Source organism: Brienomyrus brachyistius, chromosome 9, assembly GCF_023856365.1.
Source record: "Brienomyrus brachyistius isolate T26 chromosome 9, BBRACH_0.4, whole genome shotgun sequence".
NCBI classification, from domain to species: domain Eukaryota; kingdom Metazoa; phylum Chordata; class Actinopteri; order Osteoglossiformes; family Mormyridae; genus Brienomyrus; species Brienomyrus brachyistius.
Window position 1 is genome coordinate 1,593,920 of NC_064541.1, and position 21,669 is coordinate 1,615,588.

The window sequence follows — 21,669 nt, forward strand, 5'->3', positions numbered from 1 at the left end:
ATCTGCTGCACGCCACCACAAAAATGACCCAAAGTCTCTAATTCATGACCCGCTGTTGTTTGTGGCCGTTTATTCTGGCGCATAGGGCACAACGATTACGTGAGTCTGTTTTTTTTAGGAAATATCTCTAAATGTGTTAATGCGGCGGCTATATCAGAGCTACTTTATTTAGGCTTTATATTTGATACTCATGGCTGAGAATAGTTTAAAAGCAGTATCAGTTCTGGATTTAAATGAGATTTTTTTATACTTTGCTCAGAGAAGGGGGAGTTTATAGGGAGGAAGCCACACTAGTGACAGGAGATGACGCAGGTATTTATGTCAAAATGGTAGTACACGTCTGCAAGCCCCTGAACCTGCTCTGGATAAGTGGTTAGAGGATGCATGGTTGGATTGTATATGCAGATATAATTGTCTGCATGGAATTACCACCTACTGGAAAACTATTTTAGAGAGTCTCCAGGCTATATTAGTGGAAATACCCTCAGTGTCTGTCAGTCTGTGTTACAAGCAGCTGTTAGGCCACAAAAAGTAGTAGTAGTAATAATGATAATAATAATCTATAGCAGGTCCTACAAATTACATGCAAATCCAGGCATTGGCAAATCGATAAAAAGGATACCTAACGGAATTGTGGGAAATCTCAGTATCTTTCTTTGTTTTCCTGGGTAGGTGCTTCTGTCGAATAAGCAGCCATGTGTGATGCAGTTGTGGTTCTTGCCTCACATCTCTAGCAGTTGTAATCTTGCTGTGTCTTTGCAGTTGGCAAGTAGGTATTGTATAGGTCTATATTCTTTTAAGTATTATACTCATATAACTTATCAGAAATGTAAATTATAAATGTCCTTCGTATTCAGTTTTGACCTCCTAATATGAAGGAACTTGGCTGATTTCTATGTTTCCCGTCTCTCCGAAAACATGTTGATTTAAAAAAAAATGTCTATATTTATTCTATTTTCAGTTAAGTGTGGCGTTTTTAATCTTGCTCCCGGGGGAGCATTTGTAGAACGAGTCCGCTTATCAACATTCAGAATTGTACCGTTTTTTTTGGGGGGGAGGGGGGGTGGTTGACAATCTTATTGGAGCGCGTAACCATAATTTACCTAGTCATTTGTCATGAATGACATCACAAATACCTTGAAAATCTTTGAGGTGATTTTTTGTTTTTTAAATTGATCATTAAAGTTTAACTTTTCTCGTTTGAGCACCGTCAGGTCGATAATTCGCCCGCGCCAAAAAGTGGCGTGTTGTTCCGTTTTCGAAATGATATCGTTAAAGCAGCAATAATCTCTGCACATTTGCTTCAGTCAGTTAACAGTAACACCATTTTCGCCAATTATGAGAAAATGCTGAGGTCATCCTGAAGCGATGTGCTTTAGCTCAGCATTTCTGTAATTATTTAGGCCAATGTGACATGTAGCAGTGCAATCTGATGTTGTCATTCTGGCTATAATCCCGGACTATAGGTTACTGTGTATGTGTGTGTCAGTGTACACACAGTGTCTGGCGGTGAGAGAGAGTGTGGGTTGTGTAATTTTTGATCCCCCCTTTTCTCGTTCTGCCCCCCTTCGCGCTGGTAGACGTCACACCGACTTAAAACAAGGATAAAAAGTTGTCGACAGGGCAAGAGAGGAAACAACAATCCGGAGAATTTAGCTTTTGCGTAAACGGGGGGTGGGGGGTAGAGAGAGAAGTGGGTGACAGGGAGAGGGAGGGAAAGGACGGTGACGGCGACATAGAAAGGGTGGGAGGGTGGTGTGGGAGGGAGAGGTGCACGCGAAAGAATTCCCCTTCGTGGCATACCAGCGTTTTCCTTTTCATAGCAGCAACCCGCACTACAGTGGTCTAATAAACAAACGCATCGGTGAAGGTCGGTGGACCCTCTACAAGTGGATGGGAAAGTGGGAGAGAACATCGGTAAAGTATGAGGAGCGGATCTGAGTGCAGGTAAATCGGCTGAGAGGGACTGGCTCGGTGCTCTGCCGTCTGCTCGGGAAAGTGCTTCAGTGCTCGCGGTCCCCAAGTGCGCAGCGGCGATCGGCGATATCGCGGCTGGAATCCATATCTGGGACGGATCGCTGAGATGGTCCGCTGAGCTGGTTATAACGCAGATGGTGCTTATTCCACTGTATTTGCTCCCCGTTTTGGTGCTACGTGGACCCCCCACCTTCCCATGGAAAGTACTTTTACAGTTCATAACTTTGCAAAGTTTCTTATCTTGTACAAAGTCTCAGTCGAAGTGACTGGAGCAACGTGGGCAGAGGGTCCTTCCTGCAGTTCTTCAGTGTTGGATCGCTTTAGCTCCATTCCCCTTTTAAGCCTTAATTGTATGATCGGATTTGCCTTGGTTTACCACCGGACAGCCAGTGCACTGCACTTTACCACAGTGCGGGGAGATTTGTGGTGGATGTTAGGGGTGTAAAAGCGCGTCGGTGTGTCCGTGTGTCGCAGCGCCGGGTGAGTGCGAAATGTTTCATTAAAATGCTCTACTGCTCACAGGCAGCAATTAGAAACATACACAAAATGCCACCGTCCCGGATAGTTTTATGGAGTGTTTAAACATTGCAAACAGAATCCAGCAGCAACGATTATCGTGCTTAATAAACGCATCATTTTTCAAGAAATTGGAGTCCGGTAATTGGCGTGGTTCGCTTCTTTGGGTTAAAAGATTAATGGTTAAGCTACTTTGGAAAGGAGAATGGTGGGGATTTGAACGGGACCTGGCTGAGGTTGGGGGAAAACGGGACTCTAATCTATTCCCACACCCGGCAACGTGTTCAGGATCAGCGCACGATGCGTTCGTTTTGACCAGAGATCTCCTGCAATGAACCGTGCCAATCTGGAGTGACTCCCGAAATCTGCATGGAAATATTTCATCATGTAACACTGTTGCGTGCAATTGGGCAAAGCCCGTGTATAAACAGCTGCTTTAAAAATGGCCGTCAGTTTTGTTTTTATTGAAATAAGTTTTCAAATATTCGACATCAAATTCTCGTTTTATTTTACAGCAGTTCTGGAAAAATGAACCCGTCTTTTTTGCCTTTTAGCGTGTTGGTGTTTCGGATTTCTCTGTTTATCTGGATTTTTCTGACAAGGGCGGAAACACGGGTGAGTAATGTCAGTAAAAGATGAACACAGAGGGGATTAAATGATGCCACAATAACAACATATAGCAACCCTTCCATGTACACAACACAGCGCTTTGTTATACATGCCCGACATGGATTAGATCACAGATTTCAGTAATGTATGGCAGCCCTGATTAGTTTTTGCCAGATTTATTGACTTTGATTGGAGGAATTTAAACTTTCATATGTAGCTCTTACATCTTGCGGTCTAGTTTATGCTGTAATACAATTTCTGTTCTCCTTCAATATAAAGATGGTTTCCAAAGGGCGTAATGGGAAGACATTTAATGTAATAGTCTGGGTCACAGCTGTGGTTTTAACAGATTATATAAATGACCAGTGGAGTTCCGGAAGCCTTGCTGTGTGGTGATTGGTGGACGGATGAAGCTGTCTGTTGGGGGCCTGTTACAGAAGGGTGTGTGGTGATTGGTGGGCGGGTGAGGCTGTGTTGGGGGCCTGTTACAGAAGGGTGTGTGGTGATTGATAGGGGGTTGAGACTGATTGGTGGCCTGTTACAGAATGACGCTTAGTGATTGGTGGATGGGTGAAGTTCTGTGTTGGGGGCCTGTTACAGAAGGGTGTGTGGTGATTGGTGGGCGGGTGAGGCTGTGTTGGGGGCCTGTTACAGAATGACACTTAGTGATTGGTGGGCGGATGAGGCTGTATGTTGGGGGCCTGTTACAGAAGGGCGTGTTGTGTGATACCCATCTCTCTGCGTGCGTCCAGATCTCTGGGAGAAAAGCTCGTCAAATCCAGGAGACAGAGGGACTGGAGGCCAGCTGGGGGCCATGGAGCTCATGGGGGGACTGCTCGCAGACGTGTGGCGTGGGCGTGTCAGAGCGAAGGAGGCGATGCCTGCCCAAACCCCGCACCTCGCACAGCTGGGAGCTGCCTGCCTTTCTGCCCCCGGGTCTTCCTAACCACACCCCTGTCGTTTCGGCCATTCGCCCCCGCTACCCCTCCCAGTACCCACTAACTGATACGTATGCTTACAGGGGTGGCGAAAGACGGCCTTTCTATTCGCCGTTATCATCGGCCAATCAGAACGCCAGGATTCCTGTATTTAGACACAGTCAGGGGTCTGGTCTTCCTGATCAGGCCAGGCCCGAGGCTCCCCTGTCCTGGAGAGACTTTCCTCCATATAATCAAGAGTCTGTTTCTGTTTATCGTCCTCCCTCCTTCCCCTCCTCCTCCATTAATTACGGGCAGGTGGGGAGGTCCCCCTGGCCACCTGACAGCGAGGGCACTGGCAGAGTTAGTGGAGGCGGGAACAGGAGGTCAGTGCCAGCCAATCGGGATGGAGTGTCTCCCAGAAGGTGAGCAGCAGTTTGTTGTAGATATTAATCTTTGCAGGTCTGCCATGCAGAAATGTGCACCATCTTTTGAAGTCATTGGTTATAGTATCAATAAGTTGCTGCTGTTTTTTGAATTACTAAAAAAAAGAAACGGCATGAGTTTTCCTGTTAAATAGACCAGCCACCTTGGTACTATAAACTGACTGAGAAATGAGCTTCGTTCTGAGCTCTCCTGCTCTGTCTCCGTCTCTCCCACTTGCCCGTCCCTCGTCGTCGCTCCCAGGTCCGTGTCACCAGCCTCCTCCATCCGCCCAGGTCAGTTTGGTTACGGCCGGATGCCCTTCTCTCTGCCTCTGCATCGGCAGAACCGCCACGCCCGGCACTCCGTCCATGAGGGCAACAGCTCCAGCTCCGCCGCTGCTGCCGAGGACGCCCCCCCACCAGGGGACGGCGGTGTGGGTCTGGCTGAATCCGAGGAGCACCTTGGAGCCGAGGAGGACTTGGGGGAGGTAGAGCCGGAGAGGCAGGTGGGGACAGGAGGGGGGAGGAGCATCACATCTGCGGGGCTCCCTGACCCCAGACCGGACGAACGTGTTGAGCAGGAGCCCCGCTGGCCGGGTCAAGCGACCACAGACAGCAGGAGCGTAGGACTCACGCACGGACGCCCAGATGAGGTCCCGCCCAGTCTGGTGGAGAGAGACAGGCCTGCCCAATTCATCCCCCGTGTCCGCACACCACCGTACCCCAGCCGCGAATGGCAGCCTGAGCAACGGGCCCCTTCTCCAAACTCCCGCCCGGCCTACCCCCCTTTCTGGCAGCCTTTGCCCCACAGGGAGCCTCTGTACAGCTTTGCTCCCCCCTTGCCCCCCACTCACCCCCTGCAGCTGCCACCGGGTTCGCCCTCAAACCCCAACATCTGGCTGCTGCCTCCCCAGCAGCCCGGCGAAGAGCCAGAAGGGGGGGGTGAGGCAGTGAGTGAACTGAGGCCAGCTGGAGGCAGATGGAGGCCCGGCGGCCCACCCCCGCGAAACTTCAAGTGCTCCGGACCGGAGAAGGAGTATCGCAGATGCAGCTCCCAGGTGAGCGCCAGTCAGATATGAAGGTATTTTCATCTCCTTCAGAAACAAACGCTCGCAGCCATGACACAGCGCATGCGGTGCTTACATACTGCTGGCGACGCTGGCCGGGAGCCTGCGGCTGACTGCACTGCACTTTATCAGCATGCTTGCCTATATTTTTAAAGATGTATAAGCATTGTCAGCCAGACATCCCAGACGTCAGCATGATTTGCACACATGTCCTGTGTGTGAAGTAGCTGGTCTGCGATTTACAGGCTGGAGGGGGGGGTGGCAAAGGGGCTGAGAGAGGGCCTGGAAACCTGATGTTTGCTCAGAACTATGTTTTGGCCATTTATCACATTCCCGGAGGTTTGACTGAGCCATTTTAGTGGGGTTTTGAACCGTGCAGGTTCATACATCTACCGTGGAAATGGACATGTGCGTGTCTGCCAGCTACTGCAAGATGGTTACTGGGTGTTCATATGCTGTCGGTGTGGCCGACAGGGTCTGACCTGCTCTGCAGGGGCTGTAGGCCGTCCTTTCGGAGATGGAGGTGGGATTTGAACTTGCGCTGTTGGGAGGTGTCCGCTGCCATGTCACCCCGCTTTTTGTGAGGCCCTGTGGCATTTATCCTGTATCCACTTTTGAATGCTGGACGGGGGAGTGAAGGGAGGGGGGCAGATCTGCTAAATCAGTGACATTAGCTTGTCCTGTGGTGTCTGAGTCACTGGGGCGTCGGCCGCATATCTTCACTGTTTTGTGTGTGTGTGGGGGGGGGGGGGTGGTGGTGGTGACCAGAATGCACACATGCAGGGGGGTGTGTCTCTTTCTTTCTTATATGGGTGCTCTGTGTGTATGTGTCTTTTGGAAAGATCAGGGTTGCAGAAGTGAGGGAAAGGAAGTGGGAGTGAGGAGGGGTAGAGATGGAGTGAGCCATGTTTTTTTAGAGGAATGAAAGAGTGCTCTGTGTTTGGCTGTGGGATCACGCCAGAGGGGGGATGCAGGGCAAAAGAACAGCGACATTGGAGGAGGGCGCGCATGGCAGAGGAGTAGCAATGCTGGGGGGGGTGGGGCACGCAAAGCAAAGGTTTACCGACACTGGGGTGGGGGTGCACAAGGCAGAGGATTAGAGACACCAGCGGCCAACGTGGAGTGCTCAGGGGAGGACTGCGGAGGCCTGTGGGGTGAATAAGGCCTTTGAGAACCCCCCCCCCCCAACACTCAATTATCCCCCCACATCTGTACTGCTGAGCAAATATTTACCCTGAAATGAGGCAGGGTAGCACTCGACACAACAGCCCCCCAGGATAGAAGAAACAGTATCAACAGTGCAACCTTTTGCTCACCTGCACATGTACTCCTTCCCTCAGTCTGAGCACTTCCTTGGGGGGCTCTCAGTGCTTGGGACAGGGGCTGAAATCTTGGATTGAAAATTTGGTTTTTAACGCTCCTTTGCAGCTCAGCCACCTGCCACTGTAATCCGGTGCCATGCCAACATGGTCATGGCGGGTCACATGACCTCAGACTCATGACTAGTCAGACGTGCCGGTAGATCCGGTAAAGTGAATGATCCGGCAGGATGGTGGGGTAGTTTGGATGCCCTTGGCACTTCTGTGTGTGTGTATGGGTGACTGTCTTTGTGGGGATATCTATAACAAATGCTGTAAAAAGCAAATGCTTTTGGAGCATCCCCATGAGATATATTTAAAAAGCAATTTTATTTGCTTTTTAAAAGAGCCAAGAGGAGAAGTCCAATGCATTGGATTGATGTGTGTGTGTGTGTGTGTGTGTGTGTGTGTGTGTGTGTGTGTGTGTGTGTGTGTGTGTGTGTGTGTGTGTGTGTGTGTGTGTGTGTCTATGAATTAGATGCACTGGATTGGCGTGTGTTTTTCTGTGAGAGTGTTTCTGTGATTGTGTGTCTGTGTATGGGTGTGTTTCTGTGAATGTGGGTGTATTTCTGTGAACATGCATTGATGTGTTTCTGTGAGTGTGGGTGTATTTTTATGAGCATGCTTTGGTGTGTTTCTGTGAGTGTGTGTCTGTGTGTGGGCGTGTTTCTGTGGGCGTGCACTGGCGTGTTTCTGTGAGCATGCATTGGTGTGTTTCTGTGTGTGTGGGTGTATTTCTGTGAGCATGCATTGGTGTGTTTCTGTGAGTGTGTGTCTGTGTGTGTGTGTTTCTGTGGGCGTGCACTGGGGTGTTTCTGTGAGCATGCATTGGTGATCTTCTGTGTGTGTGGGTATATTTCTGTGAGCATGCATTGGTGAGTTTCTGTGAGTGTGTGTGTGGGTGTATTTCTGTGAGCATGCATTGGTGTGTTTCTGTGTGTGTGGGTGTATTTCTGTGAGCATGCATTGGTGTGTTTCTGTGAGTGTGTGTCTGTGTGTGTGTATGTTTCTGTGGGCGTGCACTGGGGTGTTTCTGTGAGCATGCATTGGTGATCTTCTGTGTGTGTGGGTGTATTTCTGTGAGCATGCATTGGTGAGTTTCTGTGAGTGTGTGTGGGTGTATTTCTGTGAGCATGCATTGGTGAGTTTCTGTGAGTGTGTGTGTGGGTGTATTTCTGTGAGCATGCATTGGTGAGTTTCTGTGAGTGTGTGTGGGTGTATTTCTGTGAGCATGCATTGGTGAGTTTCTGTGAGTGTGTGTGTGGGTGTATTTCTGTGAGCATGCATTGGTGAGTTTCTGTGAGTGTGTGTGTGGGTGTATTTCTGTGAGCATGCATTGGTGAGTTTCTGTTAGTGTGTGTGGGTGTATTTCTGTGAGCATGCATTGGTGAGTTTCTGTGAGTGCGTGTGCTTCTTCCCTCTGTTCTCCCCATGCCCCTGTGTGTCTGCCCGTATCCAGGCCCCCGCTGTGTTTACCCTCTGTACCTCTTCCTCTCTGCGTGTGAACAGTGGCTCCCTGTTTACACAGCCAGTTTGAAGTGTGCATAGTGACTTCCCCCCCGCCACCCAGACGGGCAGGGCAGTGCTGGCTCTGTATTCGCACTCATCCCAGTGTGTCAGGAGCATGGGGTGTGGGGGGGTGGCGGCATTTGGGGGGATGGTATGCTGTGTCAAGGACAGCATGGGGGGACGGTATGTCACGGACAGCGTGGGGGGGGATGGTGTGTCAAGGAAAACGTGGGGGGGGACGGGTATCAAGGACAGAGTGGGGGGGGGGGCGGGTATCAAGGACAGAGTGGTCGGGACGATGTGTCAAGTACAACGTGGGGGGTTGCGGTGTGTTGGGGAGAGCATGGGGGGGACCGTTTGTCAAGGACAGCGTGGGGGACGATGTGTCAAGTACAACATGGGGGGGTGGTGTGTCGGGGACAGCGAGGGTGGAGACAGTGTGAGCAAGGGGAACAGTGTGTCGGGGATGCCGTGGAGGGGGGGGGGCACGGCGTGGGGAATGAGATGGTGTTTGGGGGGGGGGGGCTGGAGGGGATTGGCTTGAGCCACCTCCAGCCCCCTTTGAGACGCCGCTGCGTTCCATTCCCCCCTGACCCAGCCGGGACCATGTGGTCACCGTGTGGTCACAGAGTGGTTAGCGAGTGTTTACACAGCACAGCAGGGATATTTACAGTCATTACTGACCACAGTGGTCCGGGCGGGTGTGCGGGGTCACACACTCACGCAACTGTGCAGCTGTTGGCTGTGTTTGCGTGTGCAGGGTGTGTGTGTGCGTCTCAGAGCCATGGGTCACCCTAAAAATGGGAATTCAAATGGTGTACGGATTTCTCCACAGGACAAATGTTTGTTTTGTTTTTTTTTAAGAATGTGTGGTTGTGTGTTGGGGGGGTCGTTTAGTAATGTTTGCTCAGTTTGTTTACCAGGCTGCCACCAGCTAGCGGTGTGTTAACGCACTGGAGTGTGTGTGTCCCCTCATGAGAGCGAGCACACTAACCTCAGTCAGTGTACTCTGAATTGCTCCAGCTGTTTGCCGCAGCTGTGTGTGGAGATGACTGAGAATCGGATTGCTGAGAGAATTAGGGAGCGGGGGGATGGGGGGAGGGGGTGTCGCTGTGCTGGGGAGGTCAGAGCAAGTGCAAGACTGAGCGCGGCCATGTGACACGTAGAAGGTCCAAACCCGAATCGCGATGCATGGCCGGATGCGAGAGGTATGGCAGCCCGCAGACCCTCCACACTGCTGCATGCACGTGTGTGAGGCGCCTGCAGCATGGTGTCTGTGTCTCTGCTCAGGCTGCTGGAAAGTATCACCGTCAAAAGCTGTAACTGGCAATATTTACTGCCCTCCTCCAACTCTGTACTTTCCATGGGACGATTAATGTATCCATGTGTCTGTCTGTTTGTACTGGTGTGTCAAGAGTGTTTTTTTTTTTTTCGGTGCTGTACTTATAGCCCTTTTTTACCCTCCTGCAATTCCACCAGGTGTGCCCAGGGGGCGCTGTGGATCCTAGGGTGGAACAGTGCTCGTCCTTCAACAGCAAGGAGTTCATGGGCAGGCTGTATGACTGGGAGCCCTTCACTGAGGGTAAGTTGGGGCTGGGGGTGCATACAAACGTAGGTTTTGGTACCAGGGGGTGTATTCCACAAGTGGCAGCACACTGGGGGGCTTGAGGGAGGGGCTGAATAATTACCAAAAATAAACTAGCCACCCTGTTTTTACAATCCCCGACATTTGCATCTTCTGATGACATAAAAAAAAATGGAAACGCTTTAACTTATTAAATCTGGTTTGCCAGTTGATCTGCTGGGACCCCCCCCCCCCCCCAAATCCCCAACCCGCACCCACCTGCCTGGCAAGGTGTACTGCCCCTGACTGGACCCCAACACTATATTACCTGGGTTAAGCTCCACCATTTATGGGCTGAATCATCAAACCGCATCACACGTGTTCCTCTGTTATGGAGTTTGGTGGATTCCTGGGCTTCACCCGTGGCATCTGATCCATCAGCCACCCCCAGTGACCCCTGCCTGAGGCTCATGGGGTGAAATTAATTACGCACAGAGCTTCCTAATCGGGCAACTGTGCGTCCCGGCGAGTCAGACTCGTTAGGTCGGTGCTTTTAGCGGGAGGTGTTAATGATGTTGATGATATATTTCTCAGAGTGCTGTGAGCCCCTGTGAATCTGTGCCAGAACCAGATTTACGATCGGTTTCAGTTTATTAAGCAGGAAGGCGTAAACAGAGGCATCAAAACTGCGCGGTGACTCCACAGGGCGGGGGGGGGGGGGGGGGTGAAAGGGAAGGTCATACAGCCTGGGGGGGTCTGAAGAAATTAAACCTAGTGCTTGGCAGGTTTGGAAGTTTAGACTTGACAAAGGTGCAGAAAGAGAGAATGAGGTTTCTGAGGGTGTAACAGTGGAGATCGTGGCAATATGATGGCAGGGACAGGCCATGATGCTCTGTGGGGGTGGAGTTAGCAGACTTTCAGGAGGAAATGTCGTCCTCCTTGGCCTTCATTTTCGCAGAAGACTTAACAGCTCCATTTCTGCCTCTCTCGCAAATATCTGTCACGCTCTCTTTCACTCTCTCTCTCTCTTTCGCTCTTCCTTGCTGTCTCGGTTTCCTTCTGTCTCCCTCTCCGTTTCCCTGTCCTGCTCTGATTCTCCCTCCCTCTCTTTCCCTCTTTTTTCTCTCCCTCCCTCCCTCCCTCCTTCATTTCCCTTACCGCCAAGTCCCTCCACCCAGCTCCCTCAGCGAATCGACAGGATTTTTTAAGAGTGAGATAAAGAGGGCCAGAGAGATTGGGGGTTGGGGGGGGGGGCTTGGGGACAGATCAAGGCTGGAAAAGCTCTGGGAACAGGCTGCAGTAACTGAGAAGCATGAAGGGAGATCGGTGGCCTGAGCGCCTTAGGGGAAGGGATACCAGCAGGGTGTGGGAACGCGGCCCCCGCAGACTGAGGAGACACGTGCATAGAACAGACACAGCACCGCACCTTGTATGTGTGTGTGTGTGTGCGCGCGTTCCCTGACCCCTCACCCTACCAGACAGAGACTGACTTTGACTTGTGACTCTGATAACAAACGGCCAGCACTGCTCTCTGTAACCCAGCAAATGGTGTCTTTCGGGACACACCAGGGGGCGCTCCAGAGCCTGCCCCAAAGTGTGCTGGGGGAAGTGCACCAGAACTGGCAGAACATATCCATCCAGTGGCAGTGTATAGAGTCTACATAATGCCAGTCCATGGCAGGGATCACACGCTCATAAAAACAGGGATAAATACCATAGCTTGAACCCAGAGCCATGCAGGTGTGTGTCTACAGTGCTACTCATGGAATCCCAGTGGCGCCCTCTAGGTAATTTACGAGACCGTTCACTGGGATGAATTTCCGTTGCATTCACAGGAAGACAAAGGATGGAGCGCAGAGTGGAGATGGCTTCGGCTCGCTTAGTGTCTCTCCCACCCCTGAAATTCAATCTTCCTCTTAAAGGTTCTGAAGCAAAATGAACCCGGCACCCTTTCCTAGGAATCCTGGCCGTTTTGGACTGTCGGAGTCTCCGCAGCTAAAGACGACCCCTCGTGGGTAGTAATGAAGAATGCCACGTTCATATCAGTGACACACTCTACACGTTCATATCAGCTTCGTGTAATGAGGGAGTCTGTAAACAGGATTTGTTTTTACAGATTCCCTGTTGAAACAGACATTTCTACTGAAATGTTCTAAGGGATCCTTTCATTCTGTTTAAGCATGTGCAATAGATAGGAACCTGCGTACTATACAAAGGAAAAATAATTGTTTGAATTCTGTAGGCGCATGTAAACTCTTCAGAACACTGGAACTAGGATCAAAGTGTTCTCAGCCTTTTCTGGGGGCGGGGACTGACTGATACACCAGGGCCCGCCTTTGGGATTGGATCTCGACAGCTGAGGTATATAAACAGAAGCCGTATGTGAGGAGGCCGGCTGGGGGGGGCTGAGCTCTCCGGCGTAACACCATTCGGAGCTTGTCAGACGGGAGCCCCGTACTTGACAGTTGAGGCTCACATTGTTCTGGGTTTGTATACCTCTCTGCACCAATCCCCCCCCCCCCATTTCCATCTCCCTGTCGTTTGTATAGACCCCGAGATAGCAGCCTGTATTTTTAGACTGAATGTGCTCCACTGTCTGCGTGCTAATCTCAGCCCGATAGCGGCGAGAGGCAAGCAGCACGGCGAGGGCGGGGGGGGGGGGCGTTGGCCCAGTATTCTCTCCCTCTTTCTCCTTCACTTTCTCTTTCTTTGTTGCCTTCTTTTTCTCAGTCTCTCTCTCGCTTTCCGCTCAGCCATCCTGTCACTCTCTCCACTCTAATCTCACTAAGATAACTGTAACAGAACAGGAAAGCAGGCGCTTCAAGGGGGGGGGGGGTGGCGGGCGATGGCTGGGGGGGTTAGGGTGGGAACATTCTTTTACATTTTCTGGCACTCGTGCTCGGAAGTCGAAAGTGACCACTGGTGCATTATGGGAGAGAAGCTGGCCTCCCCGTGGGTGCGTGTACCTGCAGTGTCTGTGTGTCTGGATCCTGACGGGGGAGGGGGGGGAGCAGAGTGGGGTTGGTCGGCGGCCACAGAGTGGGAGAGCCAGGTGATCAAAGGATGCCTGTTCCCACCCCCGTTACACTGCCGCCTTCAGAACTGACAACAGGTCACCTGGCTTCGTTCCCACAGCGTCACGCCCTCGTCTTTCCCTGACCGTTTCACCTGTTTCAAGTGGGTACCAACGATGAGTTACACAGACTCCCTCCCCCTGCTCACAGACTTTTTGATCTCATTCCATCCCTCTTCCTTCCCCCTTTTTAGGTCCCCCCACTCTGTCGGGAGGGACAGACTCGCTTTATATAAAGTCTGCTTTCGGTTTCCTGAACATATGAATCTCAACTAGCATTTCTCAAAGAGCATGACCCACATGTCTGACTACCAGATACCTGCTCTGTATCATATACTAATATCCACACTGATGCTTAACATTTGTCAGACACTAATTCCACTCTGTATCAGACACAGTATTTATCATACACTAATACCCATCCGATATCAGATACTGTATCAGAGTCTGATACCCAGCATTTATCAGACACTTATACCCGCTCTGTATCAGACACTGATACCTGCTCTTTATCAGACTGAAACCCAGCTTTTTTAGACCCTAATTCCCGCTCTGTATCAGACAGATACCCGCTCTGTATTAGACACTGATACCTGCTCTTTATCAGACTGAAACCCAGCTTTTTTAGACCCTAATTCCCGCTCTGTATCAGACAGATACCCGCTCTGTATTAGACACTGATACCTGCTCTTTATCAGACTGAAACCCAGCTTTTTTAGACACTAATACCCGCTCTGTATCAGACACTGATACCCATTCTCTGTCAGACACTGATACCCGCTCTTTAGAAGACACTGATAAACACTCTGTGTGACACTGAGACTGCTCCCTGTCTCCTTTTCAGTGGGTGCTGTTCAGCAGTGTGAGCTCACCTGCCGGCCTGCGGGTTTCCGATTCTACGTACGACAGGCGGATGCGGTGAGAGACGGCACGCCTTGTGTTAACAGCACCGTGGCCGGCGTGTGCGTGGGTGGGCACTGCCTGGTAAGCATTGCAAGTAGGATGTCGCTGGAACTGGGGGGGTGCCACATCTGGCAGTGTGACTCTTGTGGTCTCACCAGTGCTGCCCTACCCCCCCCCCCAAACCCCCGTTTCTGGCCAGAGCGAGGGCTGCGATGGCATTCTGGGTTCAGGCCTGGTGCGGGACCGGTGCGGTGTATGCGGGGGCAGGGATGCATCCTGCCGGAGAGTTTCCGCAACCTTCAATGACACCAACGTGTCCCTGGGCTACCATCACATCCTGGACATCCCTGTGGGGGCGACAGCCATCAACATCACAGAAAGGAAGGCCAGCCCCAACTACCTGGGTGAGACTCCATCAAGCGCCTGAACATTACAGAGGGGGACATTTTTTGATCAAACCAGGTGCAGAGTCCCTTAATCTCTTGGCAGCACTTGTACAAAGCTTATGTCATGTACTGAATACACTGCGTTGGGGAGCTGAACATGGAGCAATTCTCACGTGACTCCCGCATGCGTTTCTACCGGCCTGTCTGGCCAGTCCTGGGTCCATTTATGTGGTTCACTTTTTTTGAATCCTTTGGAATATGTCGGTTCTGTTTGACCCCCTGACCACCCCTGCAGCTCTGCGCAGTGGTACAGGCCAGTCTGTGGTGAACGGCCGCTGGGCAGTGGACCCTCCTGGGGAGTATCAGGCTGGGGGCACCACCTTCTCCTACAGCCGCCCACGGGCCAGCACTGAGGGAAGGGACGATGGCTCAGGGGAGACACTGATGGCCCCCGGCCCCACCAGCACTTTGCTGAAACTCTATGTAAGGAGCTGCCGGGGAGTAATGCCACTGTTGATTGGTGATGGAGCTTCTGTGTGCTTTTTTCTGATTGGTTGAATATTCACATTACTTAAGCTGTTGGCTCGTGATAAATATAAGTGATCTTCTGTTTTATTTCTGCTACATATGTGGTTTAGTATGCCTGGGGAATTACTGGAATTTTTTATGACGATAGAATAATGTGTGATTTCCTCCCTGATCATCTCTCCGTGTGGCAGATCATCCACCATCGAAAAAACCCAGGGATCGACTACGAGTTCTACATCCCGGTGGAGAGCGAGCAGGGTGGAGAGCAGAGAGGCCTCCGCCAGGAGATAGGTGCGCGCTGCCCCAGGTCTCCAGCTGCGACTGGGAAGCGTTACCGTATGTCTGACTGTCTGACAGCAGTCGCGGCTGAAATTCCAGTCAGTTTGGCAGACAGACCTGGAGTGAGTCCCTGAGGCCTGTCAGTCTGTCTGCAACACTGACGCCCGAACCTTCACGCTAATCCAAGTCGGCTTTTTTTGGCTTTTAAAACATCTCTCTCCTTATGTTTATTTAATAGACCTCTCTCTGTCCTTCTCTCTTTCCCCTGGTCATTCTCTCTTTCTCTCCCTCTCTCTCTCCCTCTGTCTCTCCCTCCTTCTTTCTGTCTCTCACTCTCCTGCTCACCTTCGATCAACCCCCCGCATCCCACTTCACCTCTCCTCCTCACCACTGCACTGCCTCTGATTTTTACTCTGCTACCCCCTGCAGGTGTCCGCTCTCCGGTGTTGGACATCTCCATCCCTGGTGCCCCGCCCCCTGCCCTGTCTCCCGCAGCGCGGTCCTGGGCTCCTGAACAGCCCCGGGCACAAGGCCTGGGCCCCAGTCGCAACGTCCGCATCCCGCCACGCACCGACCTGCCTCTCGACACGCAGCCACCCTTTGTCTGGAGGAGGGGCCTGCTCACTGAGTGTTCCGCCTCCTGTGGTAAAGGTCAGTAGCTGCCGCCTGCTACGTTAGTACTGACATCTATCTCCCAGTCGCCTCTGTACCCCCACCTGTATATCTGTCTTAATACATGTGTTTGAACCTCCCAATGTCTGGCTACAATTGTGTTCGCAGAAGCATGGTCTAACCTGCCTTTGCTATGTTGAGTCTTGTTGTAATATGTCGCCACCCTGTGGTTGCCAATAGAATTGCACCACACTGCACTTTTCATCACAGCGCTAAGTTCCGTTAATTAAATACACGTGATTAATGTCCCCTCTGCCATTTCCTCCAGGCATTCAGCACAGGGTTGTGTACTGTGTCAACCATCACACCGAACAGGAAGTGCCAGAAGTGAAATGTGACTCTTCTACGAAGCCGGATACAGAGGAGGAGCCCTGTAACCTCCACCCATGTCCACCATTGTAAGTGTGTGTGTCTGTGTGTGTCTGTGTGTGTGTGTGTGTGTGTGTGCGCGTGTGTGCGCGTGTGTGTGTGTTTGTGCGCTTGTGCGCTGTTAGTGGAATAGTGGAAATTACTCATAAATCAAACCCCTTTGCAGCAAATAGCTTCATCCAGATTATTTTTCCCCCATAACATGTTACTTCTAGGTATTGGTGTGCTATAATTTCATCAAAATCCTTTATGATAAAAACGCTTCATTTGGCTGTCGTCCAATCCAGTCTGCGTTGACTGCTGACGGGAAACAGAGAACCCCCCCCCCCGTCCCCCCAAATGAGTGTTGACGACACCCTGCTCACAGACACGTTAAGACCCTTTAAAAGTGCCTTTAAATACCTGATCAATAAGAATTCATTAGATCCGCAGCATAACGGAATTAACTCCGTCCTTCTGGCTCCTTAAATAATAGAGCTGCCGATTTGGCCTTATTTCCTGACGCGCGGGAATTTCACCCCGCACTGGAAGCTGGCCGTTTGCACCGCTAAGCTGAACTTACTGCCATGTCACAAATTACCGCGGTACAACCTTGTACACAAGCAGAGTCGTTTGCTGCTGTCTGTTGCGAGCTGATTTGTGGGCTGCCTTAATTACTGAAGCATGTTTTATCCACGTGTCTTGCTGGGCATCCTCGCCCCCCGCCTTCCCCCGTGGCCTTGCCCACATTCCCGCAGCTGGGAGGTGAGCTCCTGGTCCGACTGCAGTGTCACCTGCGGCTCCGGGCTCCAGCAGAGGCAGGTCCAGTGCAGACAGAGCTTCGGGAACCGCTCCACCATGGTGCACCCCCAGCGCTGCTCCTCGCTGGTCCGGCCCAATGCCACACAGCCGTGCCACCCCCACGTCTGCTCACATTGGGAGATCCGCACCAACTGGAGTGCAGTGAGTAGGCAAGCGTCATTAGCGGCGGGAGAGGGGTCCTCGGAGCCCATGCGGCCAGTTACATGGTCTGTCCTGTCCCACCTGCCAGTGCTCCGTGGACTGTGGCTCAGGGAAGAGGACTCGCAGTGTCCGCTGTGTCAGTAACCAGGGCGACATCGTGAGTGACAGGGAGTGCAGTGCCAGGCTCCGCCCCCAGGGCACAGAGGACTGTCACATGGGGCCCTGTACTACAAACTGGTACTTCACTGATTGGACGCAGACTGTGAGTACGCTGAAATCACGCTCCGCTGTGCCAGCACATTGAGTACACTGAGTACCTGGTGACCCCTTCCATGTGATATGAATAGCACAGATTTACTCTCCGTAACCTAGGAGACTGGCAGACCGGTCACAGAGTTTGTGCCTAGTAGGTAATAAGGGGACTGAGTGTAGCTGGGCTGGCAGTGGTCATGCCGCTTGCTGTGTGCGGTGCTCAGCCTGCGGGGGGGGTAGTACAGTATGAAGCACTAAGTGAAGTTAATTGCTGCATGTGCTGTAGAAGTGACTCACCCCTGAGGACACCCCTGCTTCACCTCCATTCTCCACCTCTCTCTCCCCCCTCCATCTCTCCCTCCTTCATCTGTCTTCTTTTTCTTTCTCCAATCTTCTCCATCTTCACCTCTCCCCCTTCATTTCCATTTCCCTCGCTTTCTGTCCCTCTGTCTCTTTTCTCTCTCTCCATCTTCTCCTCCCTCCCTTCTTCTCTTCTCCTCTCTTCTCTCTCACTCCACACTTCCTTATAGTGCTCCGCCCAATGTGGGCCCGGCATCCAGAGGCGGGAGGTGCTGTGTCTGTCCAGCGGGGGAGGTGGAGGTGACTGCATGGGAGAGAAGCCGCTAGATATGAAAGCTTGCAATGGGGGCCGCTGTCTCCCCGTTGAGCTGTGGTACACTGGACCCTGGGGCCCGGTGAGAAGGGGAGGGTGGAGCCAGACGAAGGCTGCAGTAGCCATAAGGTGGCCGGGCGCATGTTAATGCTGCTGATTGCATCTTCTTCTTTGAAACAGTGCAGCTCCTCATGTGGGAATGGAACACAGCGCCGGGACGTCATCTGCGTCCAGAAACTGGGGAGCGATTTTAACGTGACACCACCTGCTAGCTGCGCGCACCTGGAGAAGCCGGCCGTGGTGCAGACGTGCGAGGTGGAGCCCTGCGGGCCGCAGTGGTTCACCACAGAGTGGAGCGCGGTGAGGAGGGCGGCTGGCTGGGGCATGTCCTCTTTTCCTAGAAGATGAATCTGCCCCTGTTTCACTGAGACCCCCTCTGTCTCCCCCCAACATTCAGTGTTCCCGCTCGTGTGGCAGAGGCTCCCAGACGAGGGAGGTGCGCTGTTTGACGGTGGACAGGCGACCCAGCCTGGCCTGCGACGCCTCCTCTAGGCCGGAGAGGGAGCAGCCGTGTAACACCCTGCCCTGTGGCCCACATGTCTCAGGTACCCAGCCATCCCCCCCCAGCCCTGAGTGCCCCATACCCCCCACCTTCTGATTCTAACCTCCCCCATTGTGACCGCCCCTCCAGATGAAAACTGCAAGGACAAGAGACATAACTGCGTGATGGTGGTGCAAGCTCGCCTCTGTGTGTACTCCTACTACAAGACAGCGTGCTGTGCGTCCTGCTCTCAGAGCACGCAGAGGGCCCGCAGGCAGTGATCCCCCCCAAAGCCACCCCCCTCCCCTCCCCTCCCTGGGAGTGTTCTTTCTGCCCTGTCATATAGGTAACACCCATCTCGCATCCTGCTCTCTGACATAGTACTTTGTACGCACCAAAGAGGAAATCCCAGAAGCAGTCAGTGGAGACCCTTCACTCTTTGGCAACCATGGCAACCATGGGGGTATCCTCCACAGGGCCCACCAGAACTGCACCCCAATACTGTGGATGAGTAACGCTGTGTCACATGGCGGACACGGGGGTGGTTACATCACAGGCAGCACAAATGCATTTCAGTGTAACGGCAGAGAACCCTGTGGCCAGGGGGCAGGTTAATCAGCAGCCTGGGTGATAGTTCAGTCTCCTAAACCTCCCATCACCCTCATGGTAGTTATAGCACCACCCTGAGGTAGGAATGAGCGAGTCCAGCACCATACTGCCGTCGCTGAGTATGGGCAAACTTCATCTCACCTTTGCCTGACCATTTGGCCCCATTCTAAGTTACATTAGCGCACCTGCTCTCAGAATATTGGCAGAAAATACCTTTTAATCGCCCTGAATGTACAGGGCAGATGTTTAACGGAGGCACAAAAACAAAATAATTTCACAGAGAAATGAAATGTTTACAGCATTAGTGTGCCTGAGCCGCACCTCTCACACAGAAAGGGGTGATTCTGTGCACAGGTACCGCGGCCTCTGTCTCGTGTCGCGTCGTTACCCGTCTGCGCAGACAGGTACCGCGGCCTCTGTCTCGTGTCGCGTCGTTACCCGTCTGCGCAGACAGGTACCGCGGCCTCTGTCTCGTGTCGCGTAGTTACCCGTCTGCGCAGACAGGTACCGCGGCCTCTGTCTCGTGTCGCGTCGTTACCCGTCTGCGCAGACAGGTACCACGGCTTCTGTCTCGTGTCGTGTCGTTACCCGTCTGCGCAGACAGGTACCGCGGCCTCTGTCTCGTGTCGCGTCGTTACCCGTCTGCGCAGACAGGTACCGCAGCCTCTGTCTCGTGTCGCGTCGTTACCCGTCTGCGCAGACAGGTACCGCAGCCTCTGTCTCGTGTCGTTACCCGTCTGCGCAGACAGGTACCACAGCCTCTGTCTCGTGTCGCGTCGTTACCCGTCTGCGCAGACAGGTACCACAGCCTCTGTCTCGTGTTGCGTCGTTACCCGTCTGCGCAGACAGGTACCGCAGCCTCTGTCTCGTGTCGCGTCGTTACCCGTCTGCGCACAAGTACCGCAGCCTCTGTCTCGTGTCGCGTCATTACCCGTCTGCGCAGACGTTCATACCCCTGCTTAGATTCCCCATGTCTCTCTGAATGCCCAGAACCAAACCCTAACCCCTATGATAGTATCTGCCAAGCAGCCCTCTGATCTGTGAGATGCCACGCTGTCCACTCTTTGCCTGGATTTTATGTATAGAAACCTTTGTTGTTACTGTTTTGTTGCGATGTTTGTTCAATGTTTAGAGACACACACATACATGTATCAAGTATATTTTTAAGGCAATGTTATATTTTTATACGTATATTTTGGCTATATTTGCATATTCTCTTCTGGTAAAAAAATAATATTTTTTATCTTTACACCACATTCACATTACTAAAATTGTTAATGCTCTTCACCTCCCTATATATTTATATTAATATATATTGCAACTGAGATATTGAAGTCCATATATAATGCAATAGACATTTTTGGTTATTAAAGTGTTAATATATTACTGAACACATTTGTTTTTAAGACTTTTTGCAGCAGCTGGAGGAGGATTCGCTGTCTTCCACCTGAAGCACTCCAGTAAAACGTGGGTCACGATTAATGGATAAAAATGTCACTCATTTTGGGAAAAAGCTTTGGGAGCCAGTCAGATCAATGGTATTTTCTAAGGCTTTGCATTTCAAATGACCGAGAAGCTCACGTTTAAGAATCACGTGTGAAATGATGACTTTGCATTTCAGGGCCCCAAAAAAATCTGTACTTGGACAAATCTGATGTTTACGGTCAGAACGCACTGTAAGTAACACCTGTACATATTCAAACACCAACTGGAACAGGTCTGCAAATCACACCTGACCTCAGTGATGTATCACAAGGGTTGTGTCATACCCATTGGTTTCTGAAGGAGTGATAGAAATGACTGAGGCTTCTCATGATCGTGATGCCAAACAGTGATGTCATTAGGGGTGTGTTTCTGCCGTGATGAACAGGACTAATTGTGACTCGGCTGCAGGATACGGGCAGTACAGGATCGGACTGAGTGAAATTCATCTGTCTGACACAGATGATGAAATTCTTATGGATTCCGCTAATACCCAGATACGTGTGTATGTATGTTGTGTATTTCCTGTGTTTTCATTTTCCTTTGTGTCCAGAATTGCTTTATTAGAAATAAAACTTTTATATTTAAAAGACATAAAATCAATAGTAATTTATCTATTATAAAAAAAAAACGCGTAATTTATTTTTGTCTTCTGAAGGATCTTTCGTATGTTTCTGTTCGACTTCTGCTAGAGGTATAGAGTGAGGTTGATTTGTCCTTTTTACATTTTCGAAAGATAAACAGGAATTTTATCACACTGCCTCGTTTGAAATAAATGATTAATTAAACATCTTAAACATCTGATGTGTCGATTTATTAGCTTTTTTGCTGTATGTGTTCTTTCATTCTTAACATTTTGCTATGCTTTTCAATAATCGAAATATTAAAATACGTTAATGTGAATATATAATCGTTTTTATCGCTTACTTGCGTCTGTAATCAAGTAACTGTGTATCCTGCTGTGTGGGGACTGTAGTCCTGCAGGTTCTGGGATTAGTTTTAATTAATCTATGACTGATGGCTGAAACGGTAGGTGAGGTAAATTACTACCCAAATCATTATTCAATAAGGCAATTAA

General features: G+C 51.2%; 1 protein-coding gene across 13 annotated transcripts; it reads left to right on the forward strand.

The window, feature by feature from the left end:
* Positions 1 to 1,474: 1,474 nt before the first annotated feature.
* Positions 1,475 to 21,388, forward strand: adamtsl4 (ADAMTS-like 4). 13 transcript variants are annotated; one of them, XM_049025613.1, is made up of 21 exons: positions 1,475 to 1,947; positions 3,048 to 3,108; positions 3,855 to 4,444; positions 4,707 to 5,502; positions 9,858 to 9,960; positions 13,860 to 13,999; positions 14,118 to 14,322; positions 14,600 to 14,787; positions 15,024 to 15,123; positions 15,541 to 15,762; positions 16,052 to 16,181; positions 16,890 to 17,094; positions 17,183 to 17,356; positions 17,877 to 18,041; positions 18,140 to 18,319; positions 18,417 to 18,564; positions 18,651 to 19,563; positions 19,614 to 19,663; positions 19,714 to 19,813; positions 19,859 to 19,908; positions 19,959 to 21,388. In XM_049025613.1, the coding sequence occupies exons 1-17, from the start codon at positions 1,925 to 1,927 to the stop codon at positions 18,779 to 18,781; spliced, it is 3,561 nt and encodes a 1,186-aa protein (XP_048881570.1). In that variant the 5' UTR covers positions 1,475 to 1,924; the 3' UTR covers positions 18,782 to 19,563; positions 19,614 to 19,663; positions 19,714 to 19,813; positions 19,859 to 19,908; positions 19,959 to 21,388. The 13 variants fall into 13 exon arrangements, with proteins under 13 accessions (XP_048881570.1, XP_048881569.1, XP_048881572.1 ...); XM_049025612.1 differs by lacking the exon at positions 19,859 to 19,908; XM_049025615.1 differs by lacking the exon at positions 19,859 to 19,908 and having other exon boundaries at positions 19,714 to 19,763.
* Positions 21,389 to 21,669: the final 281 nt, after the last annotated feature.